The following is a 12,581-nucleotide window of genomic DNA, read 5'->3' on the forward strand; positions in this document are numbered from 1 at the left end:
ATTGAATTCTTTGGTATCAATCATTGACTAGTGTGTTATTAAGTCTCTATTATTTATCAATGGAATCTATAAGAATAATCAGATGCTAATCATCGATACCAAGTTGAAGAAAAATTATAACAGTAAGAAGAATCGTTTCGATTTCAGATTATTTCCAGCTTCAGAGCACAATAAGCAAATTAATATTAATTTTAAAAACTATATGCATATCATAAAAAAAATCAAAAACAGAGGGAAACAGCTAGATAATAATCAATTTATATTTCTGAAATTTAGGCCTTGATGATATTAATGATATTTATGATAGTTGTAAATGTAGAAATCTACGTTTCAGTTATATTGATTACAGTATGTATTTATTATTATGTTAAATTCCTTCTGTACTGTTATGTTAAAATAATTAACTAATTTCTCCAAGACAAATGCGCACAGCGACAGCTTAAACAAACGCTTGAGCAGCCGGGCGAGCAGCAACTTGGAGATATTATACTATTTTTGCTCCGAGATTTTGGGGTACATTCGGCACCCACGTTTTGCATCATGGTTATTTTGAGTGCTGCCGAAAGCGCCGGGTGAGACAGGGGTTGAATCAACGGCACCACGACCGAGCACGCAAAGGCGACAGAATGCGAACGGACCCGGACGCACGATCGATTGCTTGAGTCCCGGGCCCCTCGGCTGCGTGTCTGTATAAACTGGTACATGTATGTTCTCATCACTATAACCGCTTGGGCCTGGGGAATTACGAGCCGTTTGCCCGTGTCTTGTGCCGTGTCTTTGTGCTTGCATGACGTATATCCAGATATGTTTGTTTAATTTAGGGCCTATTATTGCAATCTATTTATTTATTTCATTTATTTAATTAGCAATTAATTATTTTTTATTATTATTTACTTAGTTGTTTATGTAACATTTAGTATATTTCAACATTGCGTGAGGAATTATTTATTGTATATTGACGATAGGTTAAAATAATAAAATTATTATAAAAGATGATAACTTGAAATAGCTCATGAGGAAAGGGATGGGATATCTTGGAAATATTTTGGTATTGTCAACTTGACAAGGTGATTAGCGCAATGTCACACTGTACAATAGGAACAATAGCCGAATGGCTAGGATATTGAATTCTTTGGCTATTGACTAGTGTGCTATTATTTATCAATGGAATCTATAAGTATAATAATCCACAGTATTAAAATTCTGTGGCATAATCAGATTCTAATCAACAATACCAAGTTGAAGAAAAGTTATAACAGTAAGAAGAATAGTTTGGATTTAAGGTTATTTCCAGCTTCAGAACACAATAAGCAAATTAATTTTTAAAACTCACAAGCATGATAGAGCAGGATAGCGCATGATAGGCATATCATTATAAAAGCAAAACAAAGGGAAACAGGACAATAATTAATTTATATTTCTGAAATTTAGGCCTTGATATTTATGATTATAATAATAGTTGTAAATGTAGAAATCTACGTTTCAGTTACATTGATTACAGTATGTATTTATTATTATGTTAAATTACTTCTGTACTAATTTCTCCAAGACAAATGCGCACAGCGAAACATACTGTGAGCAGCAGCTTGGAGATTTTATACCGCTTGCTCTGGGCTTTTTGGGGTACATTCGGCGCCCACGTTTTGCACCATGGGCATTTCAGTGCTGCCGAAAGCGCCGGGTGAGACAGGGGTTGAATCAACGGCACCACAACCGAACACGCAAAGGTGACAGAACGGACCCGGACGTACGATCGATTGCTTGAGTCCCCGGGCCTCTCGGCTGCGTGTCTGCATAAACTGGTATGTTCTCATCACTATAACGAGCATGCTATAACCGTCTGGGGAATTACGAGTCTATTACGGGCCGTTTGCCAGTGTCTTGTGCTTGGGACGTAGCCTACTCAAAGGAAGACAGTAGAACTTGACATTTTGTTTACAAAACTGGTTAAATCAATTTTGAACAGCTGATTTCTGTTACCTTTTATTGTATAATTTTAACTTTGCAACTTTTAATAACATTATTTTCACCAATGAAATGGATAGGTATATATGACAGTGAATTTGTCAGTGTTATTTGTAATATATTTTCTTAAGTTTAATCCGCCTACTGAATTCTCCCATATTGATTTAGCACGTTGCAATTTACTATGCCATATCATCTGCTTTGGAAGAGTGTAAAAAGAAATAGACGGCTTTCCTTCCCGGCTTTCCTACTCAAATCATTGTTATAAATATTTCATATCTGTTGTTCGAACTTGTCAACTGCTGTACAGGAATTAATTAACCATGTTTTTACACTAGCCATTCGATATAATCAGTTTTGGAAACAAACTCTTCATCAATGTTATAGTTAGGCTATACAGAATTCTTGTATTTCCATGATGAGAGTAATGAAAGGTGATTGAAAATGTCCCGTCACCCGCCCTTATCACTGGCCAAAACTTTTTATTATTTTCATGAAAAAGTCAATAGATTATCATGGAAATAAAAAAATCTGTTGCAAAATATCTGTAAAGGTGGTAAACATTAATTTTTATCCCTTGTCTGACATGGTATGACTTGATTGGGACTTCATTTAGAACCTCATTTTCCAATTCCCCAGGGCTAGGGGGAACGGTTAAGTATTCAAGAAATAAATAAAGGGAAGTGAGTCTTTTGGTGAAAATTTGATCGACAATGTTTAAAAGGATGGTTTAAGGTTTAACATCGGACGTATGTATAACTACAAGTGTTCCCTACATGCATATATAGATCAGTAAAAAAAGTGTAATAAAGTGAAATAAATTTATAAAGAATATGTCTTGTCATATCTATTTTTATAACAAAATGACCACTCCCTATATATAGGCCTAACCTATAACTTCCAAATCTGGGTGTTCAATATACCTAGATTTGGAAGACATGTGTTTAGGCCCTACTTCAGTACTTTATTCATGTATTTCGAACACAGGTATCCATACTTAACTGATAATGAATTGCCCTCGTCAATCATTTTCAACACCAAAATCACGCTTTTTCAATTCTTTCAAATATTAAAAGTCGATTAAAAAATTGATGTCGTCGAATATTTTTCTAGTTTTCCTAGTTTTTCAACATTTCAAAATATTAAAGGTCGGATTAAAAAACTTATTTGGGGCTCGTCGAGATGGTCTTTTTCAAAACCAAAATTCGGGAGTTGTTTCAATCATTGAAAGTCTTTTTCAATCCAAAGTTTGGATTTTTCAACTTTTGTGAAATTTTCAAATTAAAAATATTAAAAGTAGGCCTTTTCAACTTTTTTCAAATGTTCTATATCAAGTTTATAGGGCCGCCGCGCCGCAAAATGCTATTTCAGTAGATAGTGAAAAATACAAAAAACATATACAATACAATACATTCTGCCAAATGTGTGCATTAATTTTCAGTAGATAGCGAAATAACATAAAACATCAACAATCCACGTTCATATCTTAAACGAATTGAAGCGATGTCAAATAAAACACAAATCTCAGTACTCGCCCCCCCATGCCAACGCGCCATGCTATGCGTGGGTTCCGCTGCTCACCGACATGCCTGATGTTGAAGCGATAGAAATTAAGTCTTATACTCCGTTGCCCACCAACGTGCCCCAGACTATGCGTGCATGGGTTCCATTGCCCACCATCGTGCATTATGTTAAACATGTCAAAATTAACACAAGTACAGTGCTCCAGGGACTGCCTTTTGAGGAGAGCAATAGCAATCGCTCTCTACTGCTCAACTTAAATCTGATATAGGAGAGTGATTTTTAGCTCTCCTTAGTTGACCATTCTCTCCTTACATTCTATTGTAAATGCTATAAACAGCTCTCCTTGAAGACTCTTTGAAGAGCTATTTAATGCTCTCCTGCAAACTCCAAAAGACAGTCCCTGAGTGCTCCGTTACCCACCAACGTGCTGTTAAACGTGTTGAAGCCTGTGAAATTAGCACAAGTCCCAGCATACTCCGTTGCCCACCAAGGTGCATATGTTAAGCACGGGTTCCATTGCCTACCAACGTGCTTATCTATGTTAAACATGTTGAGCCAAATTGAAATTAACACAAGTCTCATACATGATGACTATAAACACGTAGATGATACTCAATGTATGAACTTCTGTATTTTATAGACCCGCGCGCCGCGCCGGTCGTAAATGCTATGCTCATAGCATAAATAAATAATAAATAAATAAATAAATAAATAAATAAATAAATAAATAAATAAATAAATAAATAAATAAATAAATAAATAAATAAATAAATAAATAAATAAATAAATAAATAAATAAATAAATAAATAAATAAATAAATAAATAAATAAATAAATAAATAAATAATATAAGCAAGTCAATATTAACAGCAAAGCTTAAATCATACCCAATGGAAAATACCCGTACATTGCTAAAAATATTATTTCTTGGTACTGAAATCATTTTTATTTCATGTCAAAAATTTTTATAGTCCTAAGACAATTTATCCATCCATTCCAATATAAAGAAGTTTTAATTAGGCCTAATTGTGTTTTAATAAATGCTCCGCATGGTAGTAAGAGCTGTATTTAATTCGTACACGGAACCAAGAAGTAGCTACTAGAGCTTACTAGCAAGCCAAGAGCATTCACATAATTTCATGACTTTTCAGTAAAAGTACGTGGTCTGATCATGATTCTGTATCTGATTTTTCTAGTGATATTTACTCTCCACGAAAACTACTAGTTTCCTTTTTATCTGACTCTTTATTAAATGATAGATTCCATTGATCATGTTCATTGATAACAAATACCTGACAGTCATTGATTTTATAATACCAAAGAATTAAACCTACTGCACCATTCTGCTATTGTAGGTAAGTGACAATGCGCTAATCACCTTATCAAGTGGTCAATACAAAAATATTGCCATATCTCTCTATGCAGAGTTCTTATGATCTTGATAATCATGTCTTGTTATATGGAATATTAATTCATATTACGATATTATTTCACACAAAACATTTAAATGTAGACTAATTATGTTAGCTACTCAACAAAGTTATAATGATAAATAACAACAACAACTTCGTGCATGCATTTATCACTATTCATGAATGCACCAAGTGCACGGCGATTCTGGAGGTCGACTTGTCAGGGAGGTCGACTTGTCAGGGAGGTCGAGTTGTCCGTGGTCGAGTAGTCCGTGGTCGAGTAGTCCGGAGGTCGAGTCGTCCTGATACCTGCTACGCAGTACGCACTGGCACAACACCTAGACAATGATCCACAAGCCTCAGCACACTTTAAATCATCACAGGATTTTGTTGATTTCATAAAACGGCCCAATTCACAGCTCAAGCTCCATTAGGCCTAAAAAAATTGTATTTCAATTCAGATTCAGATTTTTAGGGTCGGTCGAAAAAGGGTAATACAAATCTTTTTTTACGCCTTAGCTAAGTTACCTGCATCAAATGGATGTGGCTGTACACAGTTTACTACATGTCTGTCTCCTTCTAATAGCATGACTAACTCTGATGTATGCCTATCCCAAATGAAAACATGACCACAGTCTGATCCACTCTCTTACCTGCATCAAATGGATGTGGCTGTACACAGTTTACTACATGTCTGTCTCCTTCTAATAGCATGACTAACTCTGATGTATGCCTATCCCAAATGAATACATGTCCACAGTCTGATCCACTCTCTTACCTGCATCAAATGGATGTGGCTGTACACAGTTTACTACATGTCTGTCTCCTTCTAATAGCATGACTAACTCTGATGTATGCCTATCCCAAATGAATACATGGCCACAGTCTGATCCACTCAATACAAAGTTATTGCCCCAAAAGTTGGCTTCCTTGATCTGAAACGAATAGGAAGTATAAACACAAACATGTTAGTAAGAGCTATAGTGTGTCTTGTCTCAAGTTCAGAGTAACGCCATGGTAGATTTCGCACTGGCAGTGACGTCAACGTGGCAACTGTTGAGGCAACTGTTTTGTGCATGCATCTATGCGGCGTCTTTAAGTGCATACCAGCGATACATACACTAGCGATTTGTAGCTGCGCCCAATGAAATGCGCAGTGACGTCACTGCTACATCAAAGTGGAAAATGGAATAGAGCAACATGGGTCATTAATGCCAAAATGTACCTCAATGAACAGTGTGATGTGCCCTGAGTAATTTGATTTAATTTAATTATTTAACTTTGTTTACAAGCTGAAGGTATTTCATGAGATGGGAAACCCCCTTGTACGTGCAAGATAATGATGTGGAAAGTCATTTTGGAATTCCCCCAAATTATTGTAAACAAAGTCAGAGCTATGTTTGGAACTTGGAAAGCCCCAGTTCATTATTGCACCATCAGGAAAACCCCCCAGGAAGTGATGTAATGTGAAAGGTGAATGTGTATAATTAATATTGGGAAATCCCAAGATTGCAGCAATGTTGTGAAAATGTGATTGAAGTAATGGTTTATTAATAGATGATGGGTTTTTTGCATGAGTACTGATATAAAAAGCTGGAGACTTTTGTTGGGACTTTACAGAATGCCATGGGAGATTGAGATATTCCACATGTGTGTGATGGTCTTCATGCTTCAAAAAAGAAGTACATTTTAACCAGTTTATATAGCCAATAATTGAGCTAATTTTAATACAGCAACGAAGAAGACAGCGAGCACACAAAAGTGCTCTTCCTCATCAAAGGATTAAAAGTTCTTCTGTCATTGCTGGAGTTTGCTGGGTTTGTGAAGGCCACGCATCTGTCAAAGAACAGCGGAGCTGTGTTAACGAAACCTGTTCCCTGGAAAAAGAGTGATTGGTGAAAGAAACACCATTTTTGGAGAAAGCAGCGCAAAGGGATATATTGCGGAGAGAGCAGCGCAAGAAGATAAGCAATAGAAGAAAGCAGCATCATTTTCGTATGAGGATTTTATACGCAAGGATTTATAAATGCAAGTGTACTGTGGACTTGTTAGCTTAAACAAACAGTGTATTTGTGTTGTGCATTCGTGTGAGTTCGGGAAAAAGGTGATTTTGGCCTTGAGTCAAGTACGACTCGTAACAACAGAGCATATCTAGAACTTGCAAAATATGTTTATTTCTTAACTATCAACCCATGTTTTTGTTTAGCCAGTCTATTCTCAAAATAAAAACAAAGGGAACCTGTACAAAGTAATGGGAGTGTCATTTCATGAAATGAGGGGATATATCATGTTGTAAAGGATTCTGGGAAGGGTAAGAAATCTTCTCGGACTCACCATAGTCCTTGAGTTGCGATGTCCCTTGTAGACTTTCTTAATCCTAGGTGAATACACACTCTGCATCTGTTGTTCTTCTTTCTCTCTCTCCTTGCGTAGCGCCCTCGCTCGTAGCAATTCTCTTAGTCTATTCTCAGCCGATACGTTGATAGGACTTTCTCTTTCTCTCGGTTCCTCACTGCTCATACCTCTGTAATTAGTCAAAACAAAGAAGATAACACAAATTGGTTATATCACAATTATATCTTCATTGAATAAACTTGATCCCTATCCCCATATGCTGATGCTAATTGACCTTTTCGCTAAATCCCATAAGCCTTTGCAAGTACACCTGAGAAATCGTGATTTCACGTCACAATGACTTGTAATGCGCAGTAACGATGTTTGATAAACGATGTGCGCATCAGCGCAGATCGGCGTGATGTCAAATGACCGAGTTCTCAGGTGTACTCGCAAAGGCTTATGGGATTTACCGAAAAAGTCAATTAACACTGGTGTAAAAGTGAATTGATATTACAACTATTCAAAATTTGGATGTACAAACTTGGACAAATTACTAATTGGTGGCACCCTACTGGACAACTTAGATGGTTGGATTTGGTATGCTATGATTGTAAATAATTAAATAATGTAAAAAAAATAAACGCCTAGCAAAAATGACTTATTTTCAAGCACCCTGGGACCTTAATGGAATCAACATATATCAGCCCTAATTCCGTAAAAACTTGATAGTTAGTATATGTGCTTACTATCGAGTGCTATTGAAAACATTAAATTGTACTAAAGGAAATCAATCAGAGTGCCCTAATATACAGTAGTAAAACTTATATTTGAATGAACACGGCAGCCAACAGCATGACATTTGTCCGTGTACACCATGTGATGTGTATAACGGTGGAAGTGAACCAACACACTCGTGATTGATTAGTTATTTTTATTAAGTATAATCTTGTACTTGCATAATCTTGTGTTCATTCAAATGAAGTTTTTACCATAATGGGCTATTCCTGTGGACGATTCAGCTGAAGTCCTCCACAGAGGGAGTATGAGATTCAAATAGAATAGAAATGTGGGTAACTTCCATTTGAAATACTCACTCCAGTTGTGGAAGATATAGGTAAAGCCATATACAGGGGGACTGAGGGAGTATGACTTTCAAAATGATTAACCCTGACCAATTACATTTGAAAAACATACTCCCCTGTGCAAGATATTTCCAAAATCTTCCACGGGGGTAGTGTGGATTTCAACTGCAATATCCCAATAAACATGCATGTTGAATATTCCTTTTCAGCTTGAATACCAAATATCAAATGACAGGTTACCTAAGTATAAATGGAAAACAGAAGAAAATGGATTGAAATTTAAAGCATCATTGATTGAGCCAAGTGGTGTTACCTTTGCCTGCGCTCCCTGTCTCTCCGCCTAAACCCTCTTGGAGGACCAAGTATTGCATCATCATCACTGTCACTCTCACTATTGGTTATCGATGGGCTTTCTTGTGTCTCCCTGAACACAAACACAGCAATCAATTAGGCGTATATAATAGGTTGTCGAGTGTCTTAGGCCAATGAGATCAGTGTTTGTGAAGAACTTTCCTGTTTTGTGGCAAGGTGCATTTAAAATAATAAAATGTGTTGATGATGGGAGTGTGCATGTGTGTTCACTTGTATATCTATCCAAACGAGGACACACACAGGAAAACGTGGACACACAACATCCGAGGACATCCTCGGTCAAATGACTATATTCAGAAGATTGCAAATAACATGAAAATAAATATGCTGAAGGCCCTATGGCTGACAGGTATAGGGAGTTGGATAGTATGGTCCTTATGTGTTAGGTCCACAGGTTAGGTCCACGGTATGACGATTAGAAGTAGATGTGTGTGTCCTCGGTTGGATAGGATAAAGTTACTGCCTCATTGAGGTCCTCGTTTTTTTGTCTGTGTGAGTAGGGTGTGTTTGGTGGGTGCCTGTGTCGGTATGGGAAAATTATAGGCATAATTCACTGTACTCTTGTAAACAGGAAATTCAAATTTTATCCTTGTTTTGGGCATAAATCACTGTAGATTACAATGTAACCAGGAAATGTCATTGTTGGAAAAATCTCATATGTGTCATTGGCCCCTGAACATGCTTAAAGCAAAACCTCCTATGTAACTGGTTGGCAGACTTGTTTTAAACATGTTCAGGGGCCACAAACAACCTGTATTAAAAAATAAAACCAGTAATCTTACCCTCTTGTCTCCTCCCCACTTCCAGCAGCAGCGCCCTCTCTGTCAGCATCCTGACTATTCCCAACAGCGCCCTCTCCTGATGACGATGCAGCTCCAGTTGCAGCCTCTTCATTACTAGTGGACGGCCTGTCTCTTGCTTCAGCTGTGTCGTCTGCGGGATGAAACCCCTCATTGGGAGCTGTACCAGGAGGACCACTCACACTCATCTTGCGCACACGGGCTGCTCCTATGGGCACTTTGAATTGGCTGGTTCTTCTTTCCTAAATGCAATAAATATTCACATGATTTAAATTTAGGACAAAAAAACCACAGAGATAATATGGTATAAGCCCACTGAGAGGTAGTGTCAGTTTTGATTCTGCCCACACTAGACGTTTTTTGTGCAGAGCAAGCAGAATCAAACTGTGGTGCCTGCAGAGGAGACTAACTGAAAATAAACATCTGATGATAATTATGGTACTGGAGAAATGAGCCCCTCTATCAAACTATATACATCTGATTATCATGTGATAGAAACTATTTATTTGTAAACAAAAATTCCAACACCAATGCACAACAGAATCAACACAGTCAACAGATTAATGACATTTATTTGACCTTTGACCTACCTGTGGGTTGCTATCCTCCTTCCTCTGACTCAATGCAAACACAGGGCTACCATCAGTACTCACACAGGGCTCTGCTTGCTCCCTGCTTCTCACACTCTGTGCAGAACTTGCTCTTGATTCACCACTATCTGTCCCTGCACTCAATTCATCTCTATTACTCTCATCTGTCTCCCCTGTATTTTCCTTTTGTTTACTTGATTGCACATTATTAGAGGAATCACCCTTTGACGATGAGTCACTTTTTTGTTCTTTCTGCTCGCCATCATTGTCTAATTTAGGTTTATCAATTGCACTAGTTTTCTTATCGTCACTGTCTGAACTACCTGAGTGAGGATCATCAGGATCTTTTCCACCTTCTTTCACTTTTAATGACTTCACCACATGTTTGTCCACCTTTTCTCCTTCTGTTTCCTGACTAAGGCTTGTCCTGCTGGCAGTATCATCTGTCAGACTACCTGATGGTGAGCTATTAACACTTCGCTTTCGTTTCTTGCTTTCTTCATCTTCATCCTCTGAACCATCAAGTTCCTTTGTTTTTGTGCTGGAATCAGCAGTATTAGATACATCACATATAGAGTCCTTTGTTTCAGTTTCTACACATACTTGATTTGTTTTGTCACCATATTGCACATCGGTTTCACCCTGAAAGTCGCTACATCCACTAGCACCTTTTGCACTACCTTCATCACCTTTTCCGCTCTTCTTACTGTCCTTCTCTTCTTTTCTACTGTCACTGTCCGAACTATCACTTGAAGACACTCGTCTCAAGGATACTCTCTTCACAGTCTTTTTAGATCTTGCTCCTTTTTGCGGTGATGCTGAATCGGAGCTGACATCATCTGGTTCCAGTTCGCTAGCTGCTGACACATATTTCTCCCCGGAACTTTCTTCGCTTTCATCTACTTGAAGTACATCTTTTGAGGTAGCACCTGCTGACGCACTGCTTGTTCCTTGCAATTGGTCCGCATCTACTGATGATGCAGTTGCTCCTTCGGTGGCTAATGTTGTGCTCTCGTTGCTACTGGTGGTGGGTACATCGGTGGTCTGCGATTCAGCTGAGCGATTTGGCGTTGGGCGTCTCGCGTGGGCGGTGTCTTCCAACCATCTTGTCAACATTTCTGACATCCTTTGTATAATCGTCATTCTTGGACGTTCCGCTTCACCTGAAAAAGAGCACATAATATGCACTTATGAGCAAAAAATAGAAGATTCAAAATCAAGTAAACATGTATAAACTCAATATTACAATAGTGTAAATGGAAGATTCAACCATGATAAAAAAATGCATTCCTGCATGTATGGCGCATATAGGGATTCTGTGCAGTTTTTTTACTTTTAATATTGATCTGTGGACAGTTTGTGAATCCTTCATCAACCAGGAGACAAATACCCAAGTCCATATTCAAAGGCGTAACACATGCTTGTTCTGAAAATTCAAAATGACCCCTATTGGGCCAAATTTCATCAATGAGCAATTTTTATCCATATTTTGTACCAAAACAGGTATAATTTAGTGGGAATTTGGGTTGAAAATGTTTGTGATCTGCTCTAAAAATATCCCTTTTTATGCTAAATTTAGAATTGTCATGCATATACATACTCAATGTTGACTTGTTGTCACATTTTATTATTGCTAATCAGACAACAGCAGCATCATTCACGTAAGTTATACGTGACCTGCTACCACAAAATGAGTGTAAAGTTGCAAATTGGTAGTTTTCAGACATTCTGGCTGTTGCGTTGGTGTTCTTTGTTTCACACACACCTGTTCAAGCCAATGAGGCACAATGGGCCATTCACAAAGGACATACCACTGGCTTGCACAATGCACTGCAAAAAAGAACATCCAACTCAGTCAGCCAGGATGTCTCAAAACTACCAACTTGTGACGTAATGCTCATTTCATAGTCGCATTTCATATATTTACTCCTTATAAACATTTACATAAAAACATTGCACTAAAAATAAAACAATCATAGACGTATACTTTTTATCAAAACAAACTAAAATAAATCAAATCAATATCTAGTACTTACCAGTCTCTCCTTCTCCCTGCTCACCACGTGGCCTGGCTTTAGGACCTGTATCAGACCAGTCTCCTTGTACTCACCTGTCTCTCCTTCTCCCTGCTCACCGCGTGGCCTGGCTTTAGGACCTGTGTCAGACCAGTCTCCTTGTACTCACCTGTCTCTCCTTCTCCCTGCTCACCGCGTGGCGCTGGCTTTAGGACCTGTGTCAGACCAGTCTCCTTGTACTCACCTGTCTCTCCTTCTCCCTGCTCACCGCGTGGCCTGGCTTTAGGACCTGTGTCTGACCAGTCTCCTTGTACTCACCTGTCTCTCCTTCTCCCTGCTCACCGCGTGGCCTGGCTTTAGGACCTGTGTCAGACCAGTCTCCTTGTACTCACCTGTCTCTCCTTCTCCCTGCTCACCGCGTCGCCTGGCTTTAGGACCTGTGTCAGACCAGTCTCCTTGTACTCACCTGTCTCTCCTTCTCCCT

General features: G+C 38.3%; 1 protein-coding gene across 1 annotated transcript in view; it reads right to left on the reverse strand.

Moving 5' to 3' along the window:
* Positions 1-12,581, reverse strand: part of LOC140156675 (DDB1- and CUL4-associated factor 6-like) — a 33,325-nt gene that overhangs the window by 3,076 nt on the left and 17,668 nt on the right. The window contains exons 9-13 of the mRNA XM_072179614.1: positions 10,083-11,239; positions 9,475-9,734; positions 8,634-8,744; positions 7,236-7,425; positions 5,680-5,836 (exon numbers count right to left, since the gene is read on the reverse strand). Coding sequence (XP_072035715.1) covers positions 5,680-5,836; positions 7,236-7,425; positions 8,634-8,744; positions 9,475-9,734; positions 10,083-11,239 — 1,875 coding nt within the window. The remainder of the gene's footprint in view (positions 1-5,679; positions 5,837-7,235; positions 7,426-8,633; positions 8,745-9,474; positions 9,735-10,082; positions 11,240-12,581) is intronic.

Source organism: Amphiura filiformis, chromosome 7 (assembly GCF_039555335.1).
Source record: "Amphiura filiformis chromosome 7, Afil_fr2py, whole genome shotgun sequence".
NCBI classification, from domain to species: domain Eukaryota; kingdom Metazoa; phylum Echinodermata; class Ophiuroidea; order Amphilepidida; family Amphiuridae; genus Amphiura; species Amphiura filiformis.